We start from the raw sequence: 17,209 nt of genomic DNA, 5'->3' as shown, positions 1-17,209 counted from the left end.
TCTGCAAGGTGGACAGTCAGTGGCGCTCAGAGTTCTGGATGGGTGCATTTTAATTAAATCAAAGTAAACAAGCCACAACAGGGCCAAGAGTGAGTCAAGCTGCAGGCAAGCTTGACATACGAAATTTGAAGGTGAGTCTGAGGAAGTCTGAAGCTGCTGAAGAAGGAGGAAAGACAACAAAGAGAGAAGCGGGGGACAATTTGCCTGGGGGAGAAAGGACAGTAGCTGTATCTGCAGGATGATAAATAGCCTACAGCAGAGAGAGATGCAGGGTGTACAGGCTGGAGCTGAGATGGAATTACTTGAGAGCGTGTGACTGACATGTATAACTCACCCCGGAGTTAGGAATGGTGCTCACTCTTTACTTGTTTTTCTAATCCTTATTTTTACCCCAGACATGCAGAACAAAATACTCTTCTGAGTTTTGAAGATTCATTTATGGGTCACTGGCCACATTTTGCATTTAAAGCAAGTTGGTCCATCTATTTTTTAAGACTGTTACTGGTTAAATACGGTGCAACTGAGTAATCAACAGATACTCTTTCTTTTGAAAGAAACAACTTTAGGGTTAAGTTTATATCTCTAGAGATTAGTAACACAAAAGATCTTCAGTTTTGTTCCCCAGGAATTTTGCAGGCTTTGGACTTGCAGTGCAGAGGACAATATGATGGAAGGGTTCAGAAAACATGCAAAATAGAAAAGAAATTAAAAATCTTCATCCATGTCTAACATTACCAAAGTGATCATCCTGGACAGTGCCACTTCCAGTGCACTTGATTTCCCACATTTTTTTTTCCTCAGACTGAACAATAAACAAAAAAAAAACTTGCTGAAAAATCTAGGCTAAAATAGCACTTGTGAGCAAGTGGTTGGACAGCTTGTCAAAATACTTTTCTCCAGATATTTCACCCTCTTTTTACAGGAAAAAAGTAAATACACAGCTCAAATATTCAAGTGATCTAGTAGGTACAATTGTGGCGTTGTTTTTTTGTAAAATGAGAATATAAGTTTTTAGATTAAAACTATTAAATCTAAGGTCATTTACCTTATGACTCCTTACATCTACGTACCCTGATTCACAGTGAAAATCATGGACACAGCTGTAGGCAGGGAAAAATTTGCTTTATGTATAGAAAGCAGCTTTTTTATCAATCACTAGAATATTCCCAGAATGGCATGTTTCAAGACATAGTTAATTCAATTAATTGTCAAATGCTTTTAGAATTTAGTTACATAGAAGCATTTTGCAGGTCATTAACTGCTTATATTTCTTACCAAAGGGATACTACATTAAATAGTAAATAAATTATATTAAACATAATTAGCTCAAAACTGATTAAAATGATAAAAGACCTCACTTTGAATACATATACGCTTTTACCTGAATGTCTTTTGCAAGAAAAACAGCCTTTTTTTTGTGTTGTTTTTGTGTCAGCAGAGACACCTGACAGGAGACTTTGTTCAACAGCAAATTAAACTTCATTCTGTGCTTACAAGGGATGAGTTAACTGCTGGAGGTATTATGGGATACCTGTATATCAAAAACGCACTAGCTGGATAAAATAGACATAAGCATCTTGACTGTCAGTTAATAACAGCAGCAATGTTCTCAAGGAAAGTTGGCTTTTAAAACATGGGTTTGCATACAGAAAGTATTCATAAACAGGTCCAATTTCAGATATTTCACGGTTTTATCTTTTTAAGTCATTCTTAATTTCAGCTTTGTATTTTTGGTAACATAATTATGCAAGTACAGCACAATAGAAATGCTTGTACTCATCCTTGAAATTCTTAATATATAGCCCTTAAATAAATTTTTTTTCCATTCCATTCAACATTCCTTCACTGTAGTTTTCAGATTTACATTCTTGACAATTAGGGCAGACTTGATATTTAAGAACTAGCTGATGCTGTTTTCAATGGGAATTCAATGGTAGGTGGGGCAGCCCTATTGATCCAGGAAACAAATAATTTCTATTTTTTTCACAGCTGTCAAAAAATATACCTAATTAAACAAAAAATGTCAGCACAGGCTTAAGCTGGCTATTGGTAAAATATAATGAAATATTTAAACTTGACTGCTTAAGACAAAGCATGTGCTCAATTGACCAGCTAAGCATTCAGCTAAACAAATAATGTATTAACCTTTCTTAGGTTGCTGATTGACCAGCAATTTCACAGCTGAATTTTATATTTAAAAGTGCATATATTGTTCTTGGTCCAAGGCCTGGCAGCTGTGTACATCAGAATGTCTCCTGAGATCCTGTGGAAGATTTTTGTCATTGTCCTTATGGCCCAGTAGGTCAACAGAAAAATGTACAAGTGTCTTGTGATAATGACCCTTTGTCTCACTCACAAGCCTAACTTCTATATAATGCTGCACTGGCAATATTTTTTAGCTCCCATAGCACTTCCTCCTTCCTCCTTCTACCCTGTTTCCTTTGTGGTGGTTTTTTTTTTTTTTTTTTTTTTTTTTCTAAACTAACTTCACCAGTTCTGAATTTCCTCCAAGAACAGATTATTTCACCTTCTTCTAGTAATGGTGCCAGCAGGTAACTTGCTCAGCCTCAGCTACTGAAATATGTATCTGAGAGTCTGAGGCTTTTACACATTCCAGACACAGAGCACGGCAGCTACAATTCTAAGAGAGATCTTCTTTCCATCTTCACGACATTGCTGTGCTTTGGGAACAGCCAAAGCTCTGACATGCCTGAATTCTGTAAGACTGAAAGGCTCCAGTCTCACCAGAGCTTTAGCTGGGATGCCACAGCTGATCAAACAATTGCCATCCTGTTGCAGAGCTTCTGAGAGCTGCAGCAGTTTTCCTTGCTCATCACACAACCTCCAAGGCAATTCTACTGATCATCCTTACTAGCACACACTTGTGCTGTGTTATAAGTGCAGTCCATGGATATTTAGGGACAAGTGGCAGTGGAAGCAGAGAATGATTTGAAGGACTTTTCAAAATATTTCATACTTTTCTATACAAGAAATAGGAACTATGTATTGGTTTTAATTTATTAGTACTCAGGGTGCAAGTTGTCTTTCTAACTACCCATTCAGCTATCTTATATGTTAAATATGCAGCTCTGGGAAAAAAAGTTAGTAATCAAAACAGTCAAAAGTGGTAGCATTCAACTGTTTGATTTATATTTTTGCAAAGACTACTTGATTGAAGTAAGACAAGATAAAGGAAATCACAGTGGGAAGAGAGGGAAATAATTTGTAGGTCAGTTACCAGTCTTGTCTTGTGCATCAGTTTGAAAAACAAGACAAAGGACAGAATGCATTTGGATATCAAGCTTACCTAAGAAACTGAGATATTTTGTTTCAGGAGTATGTTTAATTCCTACTATATGCTTAATTATAAACTTTATTTCTTTGCATTAACACCTTTTCTTTATCTCATTGAAAATGAAACTGGAAAACAACCCACTCATTAAAGCTTTGATATGTACTCAGAGCAGACCTTGAGCTTGCCTTTGTTACTTGATGTCAACATTCAAGGCTGTCTCCCTGCTCAATGCAGTAAAATGGCAGGAGACACAAATTGACATGAGGGTAAACAAAACATGATGATAAATAGAACATTACTTCATCTTTTTATTTCTGAAATACAATAAAAATATAAAAATCATGCATTAAGTGGCCAGACTTGGATTATTGAGTCTTTGGGGAAGGTGCTTGTTTTACACTCAGTTTGGAATTAGTCCCTGGGAGCTGATAAAGGTAGGCTCAAACAGGGTCAGTGAAGTTGCTGTCCAGCAGTCAGCAATCCCCTCGTTTTATCAAGGGCTGTAAGATCAAGCACTTCAATGAATCCAAAACAGACAGGATGATGTCAGCATCCTAAACATGACCAAGAAACCTACTGGGAGTAAGCATAGCAAGTTTCTCCTTTTAGTGTTCCAAATAATTTTCAGTAAAATTAATGTTGCTAAAAGTGAGATTTTAAGCCTAGTAATCCATGGTCTCTCCAAAATGTGGTGTTACTACAAATACCTCTTAAACATGTTAGAATATATGCTTAGAGGCCATGCTTTAGATCTGATTATCCAAATTAACATCTGTCAAACTGTAAAATGTAAACACTAGGAAATACCAAGCAGATTGAAGTTATTTAAATGGGACTATTCTCTGAACACAGTGCCATGCAATTCTTTGGTTTCATTTTTATTCCTTAAAAATAGAACCAGAATAGGGCACTGAATTTTGCTTTTGGTTAATGTGTTTGTCTATTTCTCTTGTACCATTATGGATAAACAGCCATCTACTCTTTCAAAGAAAGAATGATTACATAGGCCATTGGAGATCTGCTCTATATTAGACTTTAATCCAGACCAGAGCATTCATCTGGAAAATAGACTTAGTGTTCCTGTTCTGAACTAAGAGGAACAAGGACTGAAGGATCTCTCACATCTTAAGGAGAGCTTGTCAATCAGCTGTGGAGTATATTTATTTTATAAAACATTAGTAAGCATGTTGTCTTCTTACTCCCTACATTTCCAAGGTATGTTTTCTTTACAACAGGTCTGACCTTTTCTTCAAAAGTGAACCTCAACCTAAACTTTTAGGTCACTCATTTAAAGTTAATATTCGTTATAGTCACATCTCCTGTATCAATGTTATTCCACCAGAAATTAGAGCCAGAAAAAAGCTTTCCAGAAGTTCAGTATAGCTAGGGTGCTTAATTCACCACTGTATGAGCAATTACCTCTTCGATAAATTATGCAACATTTTGTTTCTGTTCAAACAAGAAACAAAATTCTCTACTGTGCATATTTTAGTAGATGGAGTATGATACATGATGCTGCAAGGAATCAGAAAGAGGAATGGAGGGAGTTATGGCACTAAATTCAGGGTGAGACAGGAGAGACATTTACCACAGAGTGAAAAATGTTCCATAAGGAATTGGTGAATTGAAGAGAACATCAAAGTTGTATATATTTACAATGCATTTATCTCCTTCTAAGCCAGTAAGAGAGACAGGCTCTGATATTTTTGGAATTGCCCTGCTGTGTTCTCACAATTTAGTTTGAAAACAATTATCATTAATTTCTACAAATTTTCTTAAAATGTTGCTTCTCTTAAATAGTGTCGCTCTTGCTTCATAAATTCCCTTTGTCTTCACTGTACATTTGATCACTTTTTAGATCATACAGCTTATTAAGAAGTTCTCTGCGGACTCAACCAAAACATACTAGATGTTACCTGAAATTTAAACTTTAGTAAACAACCAATCACTACAAAACAGGCATAAACATTCTGACCACAGTTTATGCCTTATGTATTTACTATACTGAAAACAGAGAGATTCAGATTAGATATTAGGAAAAAATTCATTATGCGGGTGGTGAGGCTTTGGAACCAGTTGCCCAGAGCAGCTGTGGATGATCCTTCCCTGAAAGTGACAAGGCTCAGAGCAGCCTGGTCTAGTGTAAGGTGTCCCTGCCCATGGCAGGAGCATTGGAGCTGGATGGTTAAAGTTCCCTTCCCTTCCAACCCAAACCATTCTGTGATTCCATTTAAAACTAGCTGTGTTAGGTTCTGCCTCAGATCCTTCCATTGCTGTGGTCACTTGGATCCCTACCAAATGGCACAGCATTTTGTGACGTGATCACAGCTGATTTAACCCAGAACAGGTTAAACTGGGACACTGTTCTCTCACTACAAAATTGTGCTATTCACTACTACAGGTTTTAAACCTTAAAAGTAATCCAAATGTTGATTTGTTGTTTTTTCCCTAATCCTCAGAAATGTTCCTAATTCACAGAAAATAGCTTCTGACAAAAAAAAAAAAAAAAAAAAAAAAAAAATACACACTGAAAACTATATAGAGTGACTGTATATATATTTTTTAATTTATCTATAATAACATATAGTAGCATATTATTTAATATGACCTAGTATTTAAAAAATATATTTGTAGCAGTGTTCTAGAATACAATATGGGACATTATTCTTTTTAATTCCAAGTACTGAATTTATGTCTCTAGAGTTAGTTGTTAATGTAATTCATCAGATGTTAATGAGTAATCTTATTTTTCAGTTGTGAGGGTAGCATAGGTTTGCTACAGAATGCTAGTTGTTTAGAACCAGGTAGTAATTGTAATTTTATTGCAAGATCTTGTAATCAGTCAGCAGGGATAGTAGGCAACTACACAGTCAGCTATGGCTGTATTTTGTTTCTGCTTCTGTCAATGTTCTACTTTGGATTCTCCTCCAACTCTTCCTGTTATCTCCATCATTCTTGAAGACAGTAACAAATTGCCTATTTCTTTCCGCTGTGAGTTGGAATGATTGATTTGTCAATGTCTAGTTAAAATATATTGTACACGTCTTTATATGTCTTCATATTCAGAGGCTGATTTTTCTAAAAGATAATGTTAGGAATAGAGCACAGATAAAGGAACAAAGTATTTAATCTCATCTGTCTTAGAAAAAAACTTAGTGTAAAATTTCCTTAACTGTTCCATTTCAAACACATTAATAATTTCAGTTTGTGTTGCCTACTCAGTCAGATACATCAATTGATGAGCTTGCTCTGTTGAAATAATTGTGGCAGAAAAGTCCTGTGTGGTTTAGCAGGGTACAAATGTTTTCCACAGACATATTAAAATGTTAAAATGGAGTCAAATTCACTGCAGGTGTTAAAACCACCATCCTTTAGAGACTGTGACATTGGAAAAAAATCCTGCATCAATGGAATAGAGCAAGAATTTCAGTTACAAAGTTGGTCTTTGTCCCTCTTCTGTTACATCTTCTATCATATCCACAGCTGATCTTTTGTGCTAGATGATGCTTCTGTATTTGGTTTTCTCAGTAAGACAAATGGATGTGTTTAATTTCCTTCCGTGGTCTCTCTCATGTCACAGAATGATTCCTGAATTAGATATTGATTGCTGCAAAGAGTTTCTCGTGGCAGAGACAGTAATATGTTCTTTTATAAAAGTTCTTTTACAACATGAAGTAAATCATTCTAAAAAACCATCTCCCAAGCTGAGTTTAAATTCTCGGCAACTGGCTAGCTAGAAAATATAACACATACATAAACCTTATGGTATCAAGAATCATATTTTGCTTACAGAAGAAGAGGCCAGAATTTGAACTGCATGGACTTTTCTTCATGATAAAGTGTCCGGTCTGCTAGCACAGACCAAATAGAGAAGATTATTTTTGGCTTGTCTTCAGGAATATCCTCCAGATCCTCCCTGTTGCTTCTGTGGTACAAGGCAAATATTGCAGTGCTTAAACAACCACTTAATCAGGTGCTTCACCACCAGAAAAGTGAAAATCATTATGTCTAGCACAAAACTATTTTTAACGTTGTTTATACACAGTAAATACAAAGGAAAACAAAGGAAGACAGAAACCACTCACATTTTCTTCACCAGTAAGGGAAATAATTTTCTTCTATATCTATATGATGAACTGAAGATTACTGAGGAAAAGCAAAAATAAAATATCCACTGTGCCATCCATGGCACTAACTTAAAGTCTTATTTCAGTTCACAAAATCTATGACTTACAATAATCTACAAGAGGAATGTTGTCCCATCACTAGTTTTGGATGCTCTTGGTAAGGAACAGACTGTTGAGATGGAATTATCTTGAAAATTTCTTTTCAGAATGGAGTCTGATTTACAAACACAGACATTCAGTTCTTAAGAAGGACACTGTTATTATATACTTGACAAACAAAAAATTTAATGGCATAATGAAAATTCAACGCAAGCTAAAAACCCCCAAGAGATTGCTGTCTCTGCATACAATGAAAGATGAAGTATTTCCATAATTTAATAATTTTAGTTTTAATAATTAGTCTGTCTCATAAGGAATGCTGATAATGGACATTAGTGTAACCAAGTTCAGCATTCAAAGTTTCTAATTAAACAATGAGTCCATTCTAAACAGTGAATAGAATTATTATCATTTTCTTCCACATAACTTGTTGGACCATGTACAAAGCCCTGTATGTGACAGAATACATTTATCCCATTATCTTTTCATGAACTATGTTAAACAAAACAAATAAAAAGTGAACCATGACCTTTGTGAAGTACTAATGTAAGAGTTTATTCATTTTTGCTAAGCATGCTGAGGCTTTCACTGGTAGTCCATTTGTACCACTGAGAAAAATAAGCTATGGGGAAAGAACAAACTCACCCAATTTCTGCTATATTGTGCGGGATCAAAATGTGTAAAACCAGCTCTGGGGTAGGACCTGTACTGCATGTACAGAGGGATGTGCTGCCTCTTGATGCATCTGAAATGCATTTTTTCCAGTAACTGGAACAATATTATATCAAGAGTTTTCTGAAATATTTTTCAGAGACCAGTACTGAGAAGCTTGTTTAACTTTCATCTGCACATGCTAATTGTTATTAACACAGTTGCTGCCATCATATTTTTCATTTTCATGAACAGTCAGTCAGCAGATACAAAAAAAAATATTTCCAACCACATACTGAAAGCAATTTGTTTCTCACATATTATAACAGAAAAACGTTTCCCTTATTATTTTATAAGGCGTGAGAAGATTCCAGTGAATAAAATTGTGATGAAAGCTTGTGGAAAATAACCAGCAGGTACAGAAGACTAAATCAATCTGCTTGAAGTTCTTTGCTGTGAAAGTCCTAGTTCTTTTTCTGCATAATATTTCCACTAATATTAGTTGTAGCTCTGCACTAAGTAAGAGCTCAGGATTTTCATACATTGTTGAGATGAACGTTGCCAGACATTATCTAAGATTTATGCAAATATACACTCTAGGAGAAATTAGAATTCTTTCTGCATGGAAATCTCTTTTAAATTAATGCAGGTTTGTCTTCAAAACCGTGCTCCTTTTTCCACCACACTATTTCTTAACCTTTTCAGATTAATGATCTCAAATCAAAGTAAGAATCATTCATGACCTGCTTAGTAAGAATGAATGTGTACATGTATGCAATAATAATAATGTAATTTATTTGTGCATAGGTTTCAGAAGATGGATTGGAAATATTCAGTCTTGAAGGTCGCAGCATGTGGTGATAGGAATGGAGATTTTCCTCTGCTTTCTGTTACATCTGTGCTTCTCAAATTTTACAATTGCAGATTTTTTTAAGACTGTACCCCTACCCAGGAGAATGAAACACTGATTGAGAAAAAAATCACTTAATCTGCATGGAGAAGATCCAGTGGCACTGAGAGCATTTTGCATCTCACTCATGTTCAACTTTACATTTAGAATTAGCCTCAGCTTTTCCTAGAAAAGGACAAAGATACCTACAATTACCCAGTAGCACAAGGTTCCTGTTAGATATAAAACTGCAAGCTGAGGCAGGCCCAGGTTTCCTTTTAAGCAGGTGTCTGCAGAGGCCAGGATGACCATCTGAGCCTTCCCTGAGCTTGGGACTAAAGGACAGGTCCAAGGAGTGATATGGTGAAAATCAAATCAAATTTGCAAACTCTCCACCTCAATCTACATACTGCAGCACAACAACAACAAAATCCCTGACCCATAATACCAGCTATTTCAGCTTTACTGGGTCAAATCCATAGTAAATTAAATAAGCAATGAGTGTTGAAATGTGCCATCTTTAAAAAAAATAATAAATCTCTATATTTAGGTAGAAACCCACCATGGTTCTTATCCTAAAATGATGCAGAAGTATGTTTCTAAAACATAAAGCATGGTAGAAGTTGTAGGCAATATTCTGTAGACATTACTATTCAACAGAGAGAGTTCTAGTATACATAAAAAGTTTTACATTTGAATTACAGAGCATGGAAATTAGAAGCTAAGGCAAAGCAAGGAGAAAAAAAAAAGCCCACAAAAGCTCACAATATAAAAGTTTACATATGAGACATCTAAAACAACATCTTTAAGAGGAAGGCCCTTTTGCAGAAATTCACATTCAGCAGACAAATCTGACATATAAGAACAACTACGCAAAAGAGGACATTTTATGTAATATGAAAAGGTGCTAAACAGCAAAAGAAGAAAAATGGAAGCAAGACGTGTACACATATACATATCTACTTCCATGCAAAGGTTAATTCAAAAGATCAGCATCTTCTAGGCTCCACTGACCTTACTCACACTGGCCTCCACTCTAGCAAACACTGCAGTCTTGAGACAATTTATTCCTCTACAGGACTAAATTACATTTGCAACTTTATCCACTGTTGGCAGAGGAAATATTCTCATTTCTAATGCTGCATAATGCACACACCCTTAAGTGTGTGCTGACTATAGCCTTTGAGGCTATAGCAACTTTTCTCCCCTCATCCCCAGAAATCTAATCAGCTTTTCACTTATTCAGTCATATTGGAGCAAAAGAGATAAGATGGTCCTTGTCTTTGGGTTTGTTTGTTTGCTTAATCACAACAATGTGGAATGCATGCGCATTTGGGATTACATCCTATTTATCTAAATTAAATCAGTTTTTTTTTTCTTTTTTTGGTTTGCAAAACTCAGGGGAGTGGATCAGTAGATGAAAAAAACAAGAATAACATTGTAGTTTTAAGTACAGCTGTTTCCTGTATATATGAGAAGCAAAAAAAGCTGAAGAATTAATTTCATTTATTCCAAATATAAATTTAGTGAAGGTCTGGCACAAGCTTTATTAAAGAAAATAATTTATTTTCTTAAAATAAAATGAGATTTGTTTCTTTAAATATTTCTATCCTAAGTAGCAACAAGATAGACTATAAAAGAACCAAAATTAGTATCACCATATCTCACACTCAGTTTACATAGGACCTAGGCTTTTGAAAATACCATTCTCTATTTTAGTTAAACTAGAAAAAAATGGGCATATTTTTACAGTTATAGACAAAATTATTAATTTTAATAATGTAATATATAATTTTTAAAACGATATAAATATGAAGGTTCAAAATTGAATCTTCAAATATTTCAAGTATAACCAGAAACTGAGAACTCTTTCAGCAGCTAAATCTTTAGCAGACATACTGTAGACAACTTTTTTTGTCTTTTTAAATGTAGGTAACATGAAAATGCAGCAGTAACCTGTAGTTCAACATTGTCTGTAGAAAAAATACTATAACTCCTTCTAAAAATCATAATTAACATAATGATTTTATATAAAACCCAGCACAGTTCAAGAATAATGCTCACTGTGACTATACTCCAACTTGATATCCTAAAGAGATTAACTAGTAGAATCTCCCATATTAGCCCAGTGAGAAAGAGATTCAAAAATATTTAGGTTCATATAATCTCCAATTTCTGCAGATTATTTTTAAAAATGTGTAGTGTAACTAACTTGCCTGTTTTTGTAAAAAAAAAATTCAACATTTACACACTACCCAATGGAGTAGAACAGCAATACAATTCTGTGAAACTTGAAAAAATTTCTATAAAAATGGCAAATCAAATCACTTTGAGAGTAGTAACTAAATTGTTAAAAAATGTTTATTAACAATACTTGGATCAGGAGGAAATTTCATACCAGCAATTTTCTTAATCATTATTTAAATACTAGGGAGGAAGTTCATCCAGGCACATAAATGTGCCTGTTCATGAAAAACAAGGTGTTGGTGTACAAATAGGTTAAAGTAGAATGACTGAAGATCTTGACCTTAAGTTTACATTAAATTTTTCATATATGACTGAATAAACTCACAATTATCTCAATCACTTCAGGTAATAATTATGAATTATTATGTTCATAGCAGGAACCATAATCTATTTAAGTATTTCAGGGCACATATAAAGAACAAAAAATCGTCTCACATGAAGAAACAATTGTGATTTTTTTTTTTTATAAATAGCAGGAAAAGAAGAAATATTAACATTAGGCAAAGTATATTTTATTATATATTATTTTTCCTTAAAAAGTTAGGATTATGTGTTGTGAAATTTACTTTTCTTTCTCAGACAACTTGTATTTTATTGCTGGCAATTGTTGGCCTAGTAAATACAACAGAAGTATAAAAAGTTCAGACTACAGGACTCTTGAAAGTCACTGCTAGTAGTGGCAAAACTGTCAGCTCTCAGTGTAGATTACTAAATGTTGAGATTAGCAAAATGAAGATTAAGGAAATTCTCTAGAGTTATTAATATGCCTGTAATAGTTTTCCATGAGATACCAAGGGAAATGTTTATATGCAGAGCCAGAACTACACAGATGGACCATCAATATTAAGACATATTGCCAAGTTTAGGGTATTTTTTTGAACTACCTACTCTCCAGATTCTTTATTTATTTTTAGAAGAAAACCAAAACCAAACAAAAAGTTCCAACTTAACAAAATAAATCAGAGCAACAAAACAGAGCAAAAACCCAGATCTATTTCCCCCCAAACTCCAACACACTAGCATTAACCAGAGCATAACAGGCAACAAAGGTAATAGCACCTGAAATAAATACATCTTTCTAACACTGACATGACTGAAAAATACAGTTTTTTCACCAAGGAATATTGAGTTTTTTGTGGCTACTGTCAACTATTTATTTACATTTCTTATATTTCCAAAGTTATACTAAATATTTTATGCATTTTATGAGCAAATAAAATTAAACAGTATAATTTGGTTTTATTTCAGAACATTCAAAACTTCTTTTACTAAATAAAAATAGAATAAAAATAAATTAAATTAATCTTCCATTATTCATCATTTAAAAAATCCCCCTATAAGTAATTGATATCAACTTCTGTAAGGGCAAATCTGTGACATATGCTAGCATTTTTGTAGCTGCTAGAAATTTTGCACAAACTTATTTCTTCTCAGAGGAAGACAAAATTATGTGGGCTTCTGATCTCGAAATTGAAATCAACTGTAAAAAAGTATCTAATTTCTGAAAATTTGATTTATTATCAGAATAAATATAATTGTGAGAAATTTCTGAATCTTTTGACACTTGGAGTCATTCAATATCTATGCCTTGGCTGTATGAACTATTAACTTTTAACTTAACAGAAGATCAAGTTTAGGAAAAAACCCAATGTGCAATGTGAGATACATTAAGAAATAGGTCTCCTCTAAGCTCTCCTTTTGCACAGAATATTTATTTTACTAATTAAAAGACTCACTATAAAGTTTTCTACCACAAACCCAGTAAGTCTAACAACACCAACCAGGCCTTGTGCAGGTACTGGCAAAAATAATGGGCGAACTTAATTCAAACTGTAGGTGTATACCACAGCCCAAAAGAGATCTGAGACTTTGAGGAAGTATCTGAACTACCTGGACAAATTATAGAAAGATTAAGACACTACTGGAGTTATGAAAGCTATTAAAAATGCCTGGAAGAAAGCCTTGCATAGGCTTTGAGAAGAAAGAATGGTCTACTGAAACCTTAGCTGCCACCCAAAGTACTTGTTTTCTGCTTTATAATATAGAAAATTACATTTTATAATATCGTCCTCTCAAAATCTTCTGTGAATATTTAGAAAGGACAGAAATATCTGCTAGAGTATTTATGAGGAAACCTGTTCCTGAAACCTCTCATGACTACAGCAGTGTGTGTAACAGTACTTCAGCTGTCACAAAGACTGAGCTAGACGTGTCTATAACATGCCATCCTCACTTTAAATCTGAGCAGGAATATAGCAAAGAACAACCCAGCAATGTTTACCATGACAACATAATCTGTCAACTGCAGATCACTTGCCCAAATGTAGCTGTTGTTACCTCTCTGAAAACACGTCATTGTTGCTCTTGCATTTTCAGAAGATGGATCTGCTTGAAGTAGCCATGCTAATGGGATTCTGCAACTTTAGCTTCCTCCCAGTATTATAAAAAAAAGCCCTGATGCTCTTCAAATATCACACACTGGTAGGCTGCAGCACTATCAGTAACGGAGCAAACCTATGATTTTTGAAACAGAACACACAAGTCTTTGCAGCTCATACTAAAGACTTATTCTCAGAGACCTCAGTTTTGTTTAACTCATTCTCTTTAGATAGGACGCAAAAGAGGACGTGTGACACATTTAACTGCAGAAACACAAGTTCCCAGGCAAAACACTGAAGTGAGGAATCTGTACTCTCATAATTTATATCTCACTTCCATATCTGATACATACACACAACGTTGTTCCACACCTGTGCAACAATGTCTATGCAGATAAATGCACTCGCTTGCTGCAGTGCAGCACTAACTGCTAAAACCTTGGCAAAGGGCCCCCAGCAAAGAGCCCTGTTTTACACAGTCATTTTTATGATACTTAGATAATCCAGGAAAAGACTGCTGGTTTTGAAAGGGGAGTGATGGTTAGAGAAAGGATGAATCATAATGAGAAGTAAGACTACTGTTCACCAACTTGGCAATCAGAATTTGAGGCTTACAAAATGCTTCCATTCTGTCACCTCTGTTACAGAAGGCCAAACGTGACAGAACACGCCTAGCTGCCTGCAGGTCTTTCAAGAAATGTCATAAACAGCTTCCAAGGAACCCAGAAAACATAAGAGGTGAAAGATCTCGTGAAGATGTTGTCTTCCTCTCACATAAGCCTGGGAGATTTCCTCACATCTACTATTTCTCAGATGAATCTCTGCTCAACATTTTGGAAACTAGAATAGGAGCATTGCACTGAGGCATATTTGTCCTATAATTTTGCAAATTCACCTTGATATACTAAAGTACTTTAAGGCATTTGGTGAACTTTCTTTTTATTTTTTTTTCTTTTATCTGAAAAGGAGGAAGGAAAAAGGAGCTTGAATGCAAACAGTATCTAATTGATACTGAATTATTCTCTAATGTCAAAAAAACAAACTACAAGCCACAAATATCACAAATTTCTGAAGAAGTCTACAAAGACAGAAATTACACTTAGAACACTGCAAAAACTTGATTTTTTAGTTCTTCCCTCTCTTAGTGTGCTACAGAACCATAGCAAAATTTAGAACGTTGCATAGGAAAAGGATCTTTTTGAGGGTTTTTGTTCTTTGTTTTGGTTTATACAACAGAGATAGGAAGTTTCTCTTAGAATTGCCTTCCAAAAACTAAAGTCATATCCCCAGAGTCACTGATTCTTCATCACAAAATTACGTATCAAATTCTGTGAATGATCTGTGAATGATGTTAGATACGAATCTGTGCTAATCTGATAAGGGAAAACCTTAAGATTCTAAGTTTTGTCACTAATCGAAGGTGACAGTTATATAAGTATTTTTTAAATTGAGGCAGAGAATTAATAATTAGCATTCCACTAACACTGTCTTTTAGAGGAGACACTGGTGATCCAGGAGACATTCACTCCTGGGAAAGTTAATTTCTGTATAGCTAAATGTTATTTTCTTGAAGCCTGTTCCCACAGTTAATAAATGTAGTTATCTTTTGAATGTGGGATTTTAGACATATAAATATTTAAAAAGCATTAGCCTTTTTTTTTAAATTCTCTTTTTACAAAGTCCATATATATTTATTAATATTTACAAAGCTGAAGAGGTATGAAAGAGCAGTAATAAAAAAAAAAAGGAAAACTATTGTTACAAAGCAGGCACAGCATATAATAAAACAGAACTAATCCAATGCATAACTTTAAAGTTGGCCAGCTTTATCAGGAGAGAAATATCTCATGAAAGGCAAACACCAATCTCATTTTCTCTTTTCATAATGTATCTGTATTATTATAAATTTATCAAATAAAGGACAAAGAAAATTTAAAAATCAACAATTGGCTGTTTATTAAAGGAATGCAGTCAAAACAAATTCCTAAAAGAATTATTTTTCAGTAGATAAAAAAAGAGAAAGAGATAATTATTATTTAATTTACTGAGTTATTTCACTAGGTGCAAGGTCTCAAAGCTTTCTACTTCCAGGCTTCATATCCTAATAACTTGTCTCTACTAAATGTATAAAACATTAGAAGCTGAAACTTTTTTATCAGCAACTTTTCAAGATATAAAGCTGAATATCTTTGTGAAAAGCCTAGAATCTACAATTTTATTTTTTAGCTCATATACTTTGCTCAAGCATTTACACTATTCTGAACTCTGCTCCTTAGAAAGACTCCAGGTGGTTGATTTAAAATTAAGTCAACCTTTTAACATTTTCTTTATAAGAGCACCAATGATAATAAATAAATAAGTTAGAGATATTTTCTTCAATAATGGCATATGCTAAAAACCATATTCTCGTTGCTTAAGCATTCATTTAAGTAAAATGTGTGTCTCATCTTGATATTCAATTAGTCACTTAGAAAAAAACCCTAACAAAACAAACCAACAAACATTGCCATGTGGGCACGTGTTTGAACTACATAGGTTTCTGCTTAATTATCTTTGTTTCAGAAGCAGTATTTATTCACTTCCTCTGCTAAAATGTGTTAGCCTCTCTGTGAATGTAATATCCAACCTAACATCTAAGAATATTTTTCATTTCCCTTTTATGTCCAATCTCTGTTTTCCATTCTCAAATTGATATCCTTAAATGTCTCTTTACACTCTCAGTTACAAACAAATTAGTTTGAAAAACACAAAGAAAAGAACAATAAAAGTAAATATTTTAAATTTTGTTCCAATAGAATATTTGTCCTTTAAGGTATTTCCTGCCTGGAGGATGTGCTCAGCTTAATTCAAATAATTTTTTTGTATCTAAAAATGGGTAGAATGTCCTTCATTGGTTTCCACCATCTATGTTCTATTTCAGATCTATTGTACATGAGTATTATTAAAGGGAATTGTTCACCTCTAGCTGCTTTGAAAAATATTAGTAGGAAAACACACTCACCTTCAGGCTCCCCACAGAGTGTACACTGTGACTCTGCAAAGAAAAAGAGAAAATTATAATTTCTTTATTTTAAGATGTCATAATTATATCCACATATAACAAAACTCAGAAAACTCAAAGTTAGCACAAAAAAAGATGCAGTTCTATTTCCAGCACACATTTCTTAAAAGGTGCAAAATAATTAAAAAAAAAAAAAAAGGATTTTTGCAGGAAGAATTTTAAAATAGAATGATATAAATGTCTAGTTACATTTATATAACTATCACCTCCAGAGAATGCAGATTGCATTCATGCAGCAGAACTTTTTGCTTCCACAAGACTTTCTTTGTATTTTGATATGTACAATACTCCAGTGACAAGTGTCACTCAAATAAAAAGTTTAAGTCTGCTAATATTTTACTATTGGAGGTAGCAAACAGTAATAGTGACAGAGTTATATTCCTTTCTCATAAAAGACTCCCAAGTCCTCCCAGGCAAACGAAGTCAAACACTCATTCAATTGTACACTTATACTCTGCAAAA

At 34.1% G+C, this 17,209-nt stretch overlaps 1 protein-coding gene across 50 annotated transcripts in view; it reads right to left on the bottom strand.

The window, feature by feature from the left end:
- DLGAP2 (DLG associated protein 2) overlaps window positions 1-17,209 on the bottom strand; it is a 447,444-nt gene that overhangs the window by 215,264 nt on the left and 214,971 nt on the right. For all 50 annotated transcript variants that reach the window (XM_030267281.4, XM_041714762.2, XM_072926394.1 and 47 more), the window contains one exon: window positions 16,688-16,720. In XM_030267281.4, the coding sequence (XP_030123141.4) occupies window positions 16,688-16,720 (33 nt within the window). The remainder of the gene's footprint in view (window positions 1-16,687; window positions 16,721-17,209) is intronic.

The sequence above is a fragment of the Taeniopygia guttata genome, chromosome 3 (genome assembly GCF_048771995.1).
Source record: "Taeniopygia guttata chromosome 3, bTaeGut7.mat, whole genome shotgun sequence".
Taxonomy (NCBI): domain Eukaryota; kingdom Metazoa; phylum Chordata; class Aves; order Passeriformes; family Estrildidae; genus Taeniopygia; species Taeniopygia guttata.
This window is presented reverse-complemented; position numbering and strand designations above follow the sequence as displayed.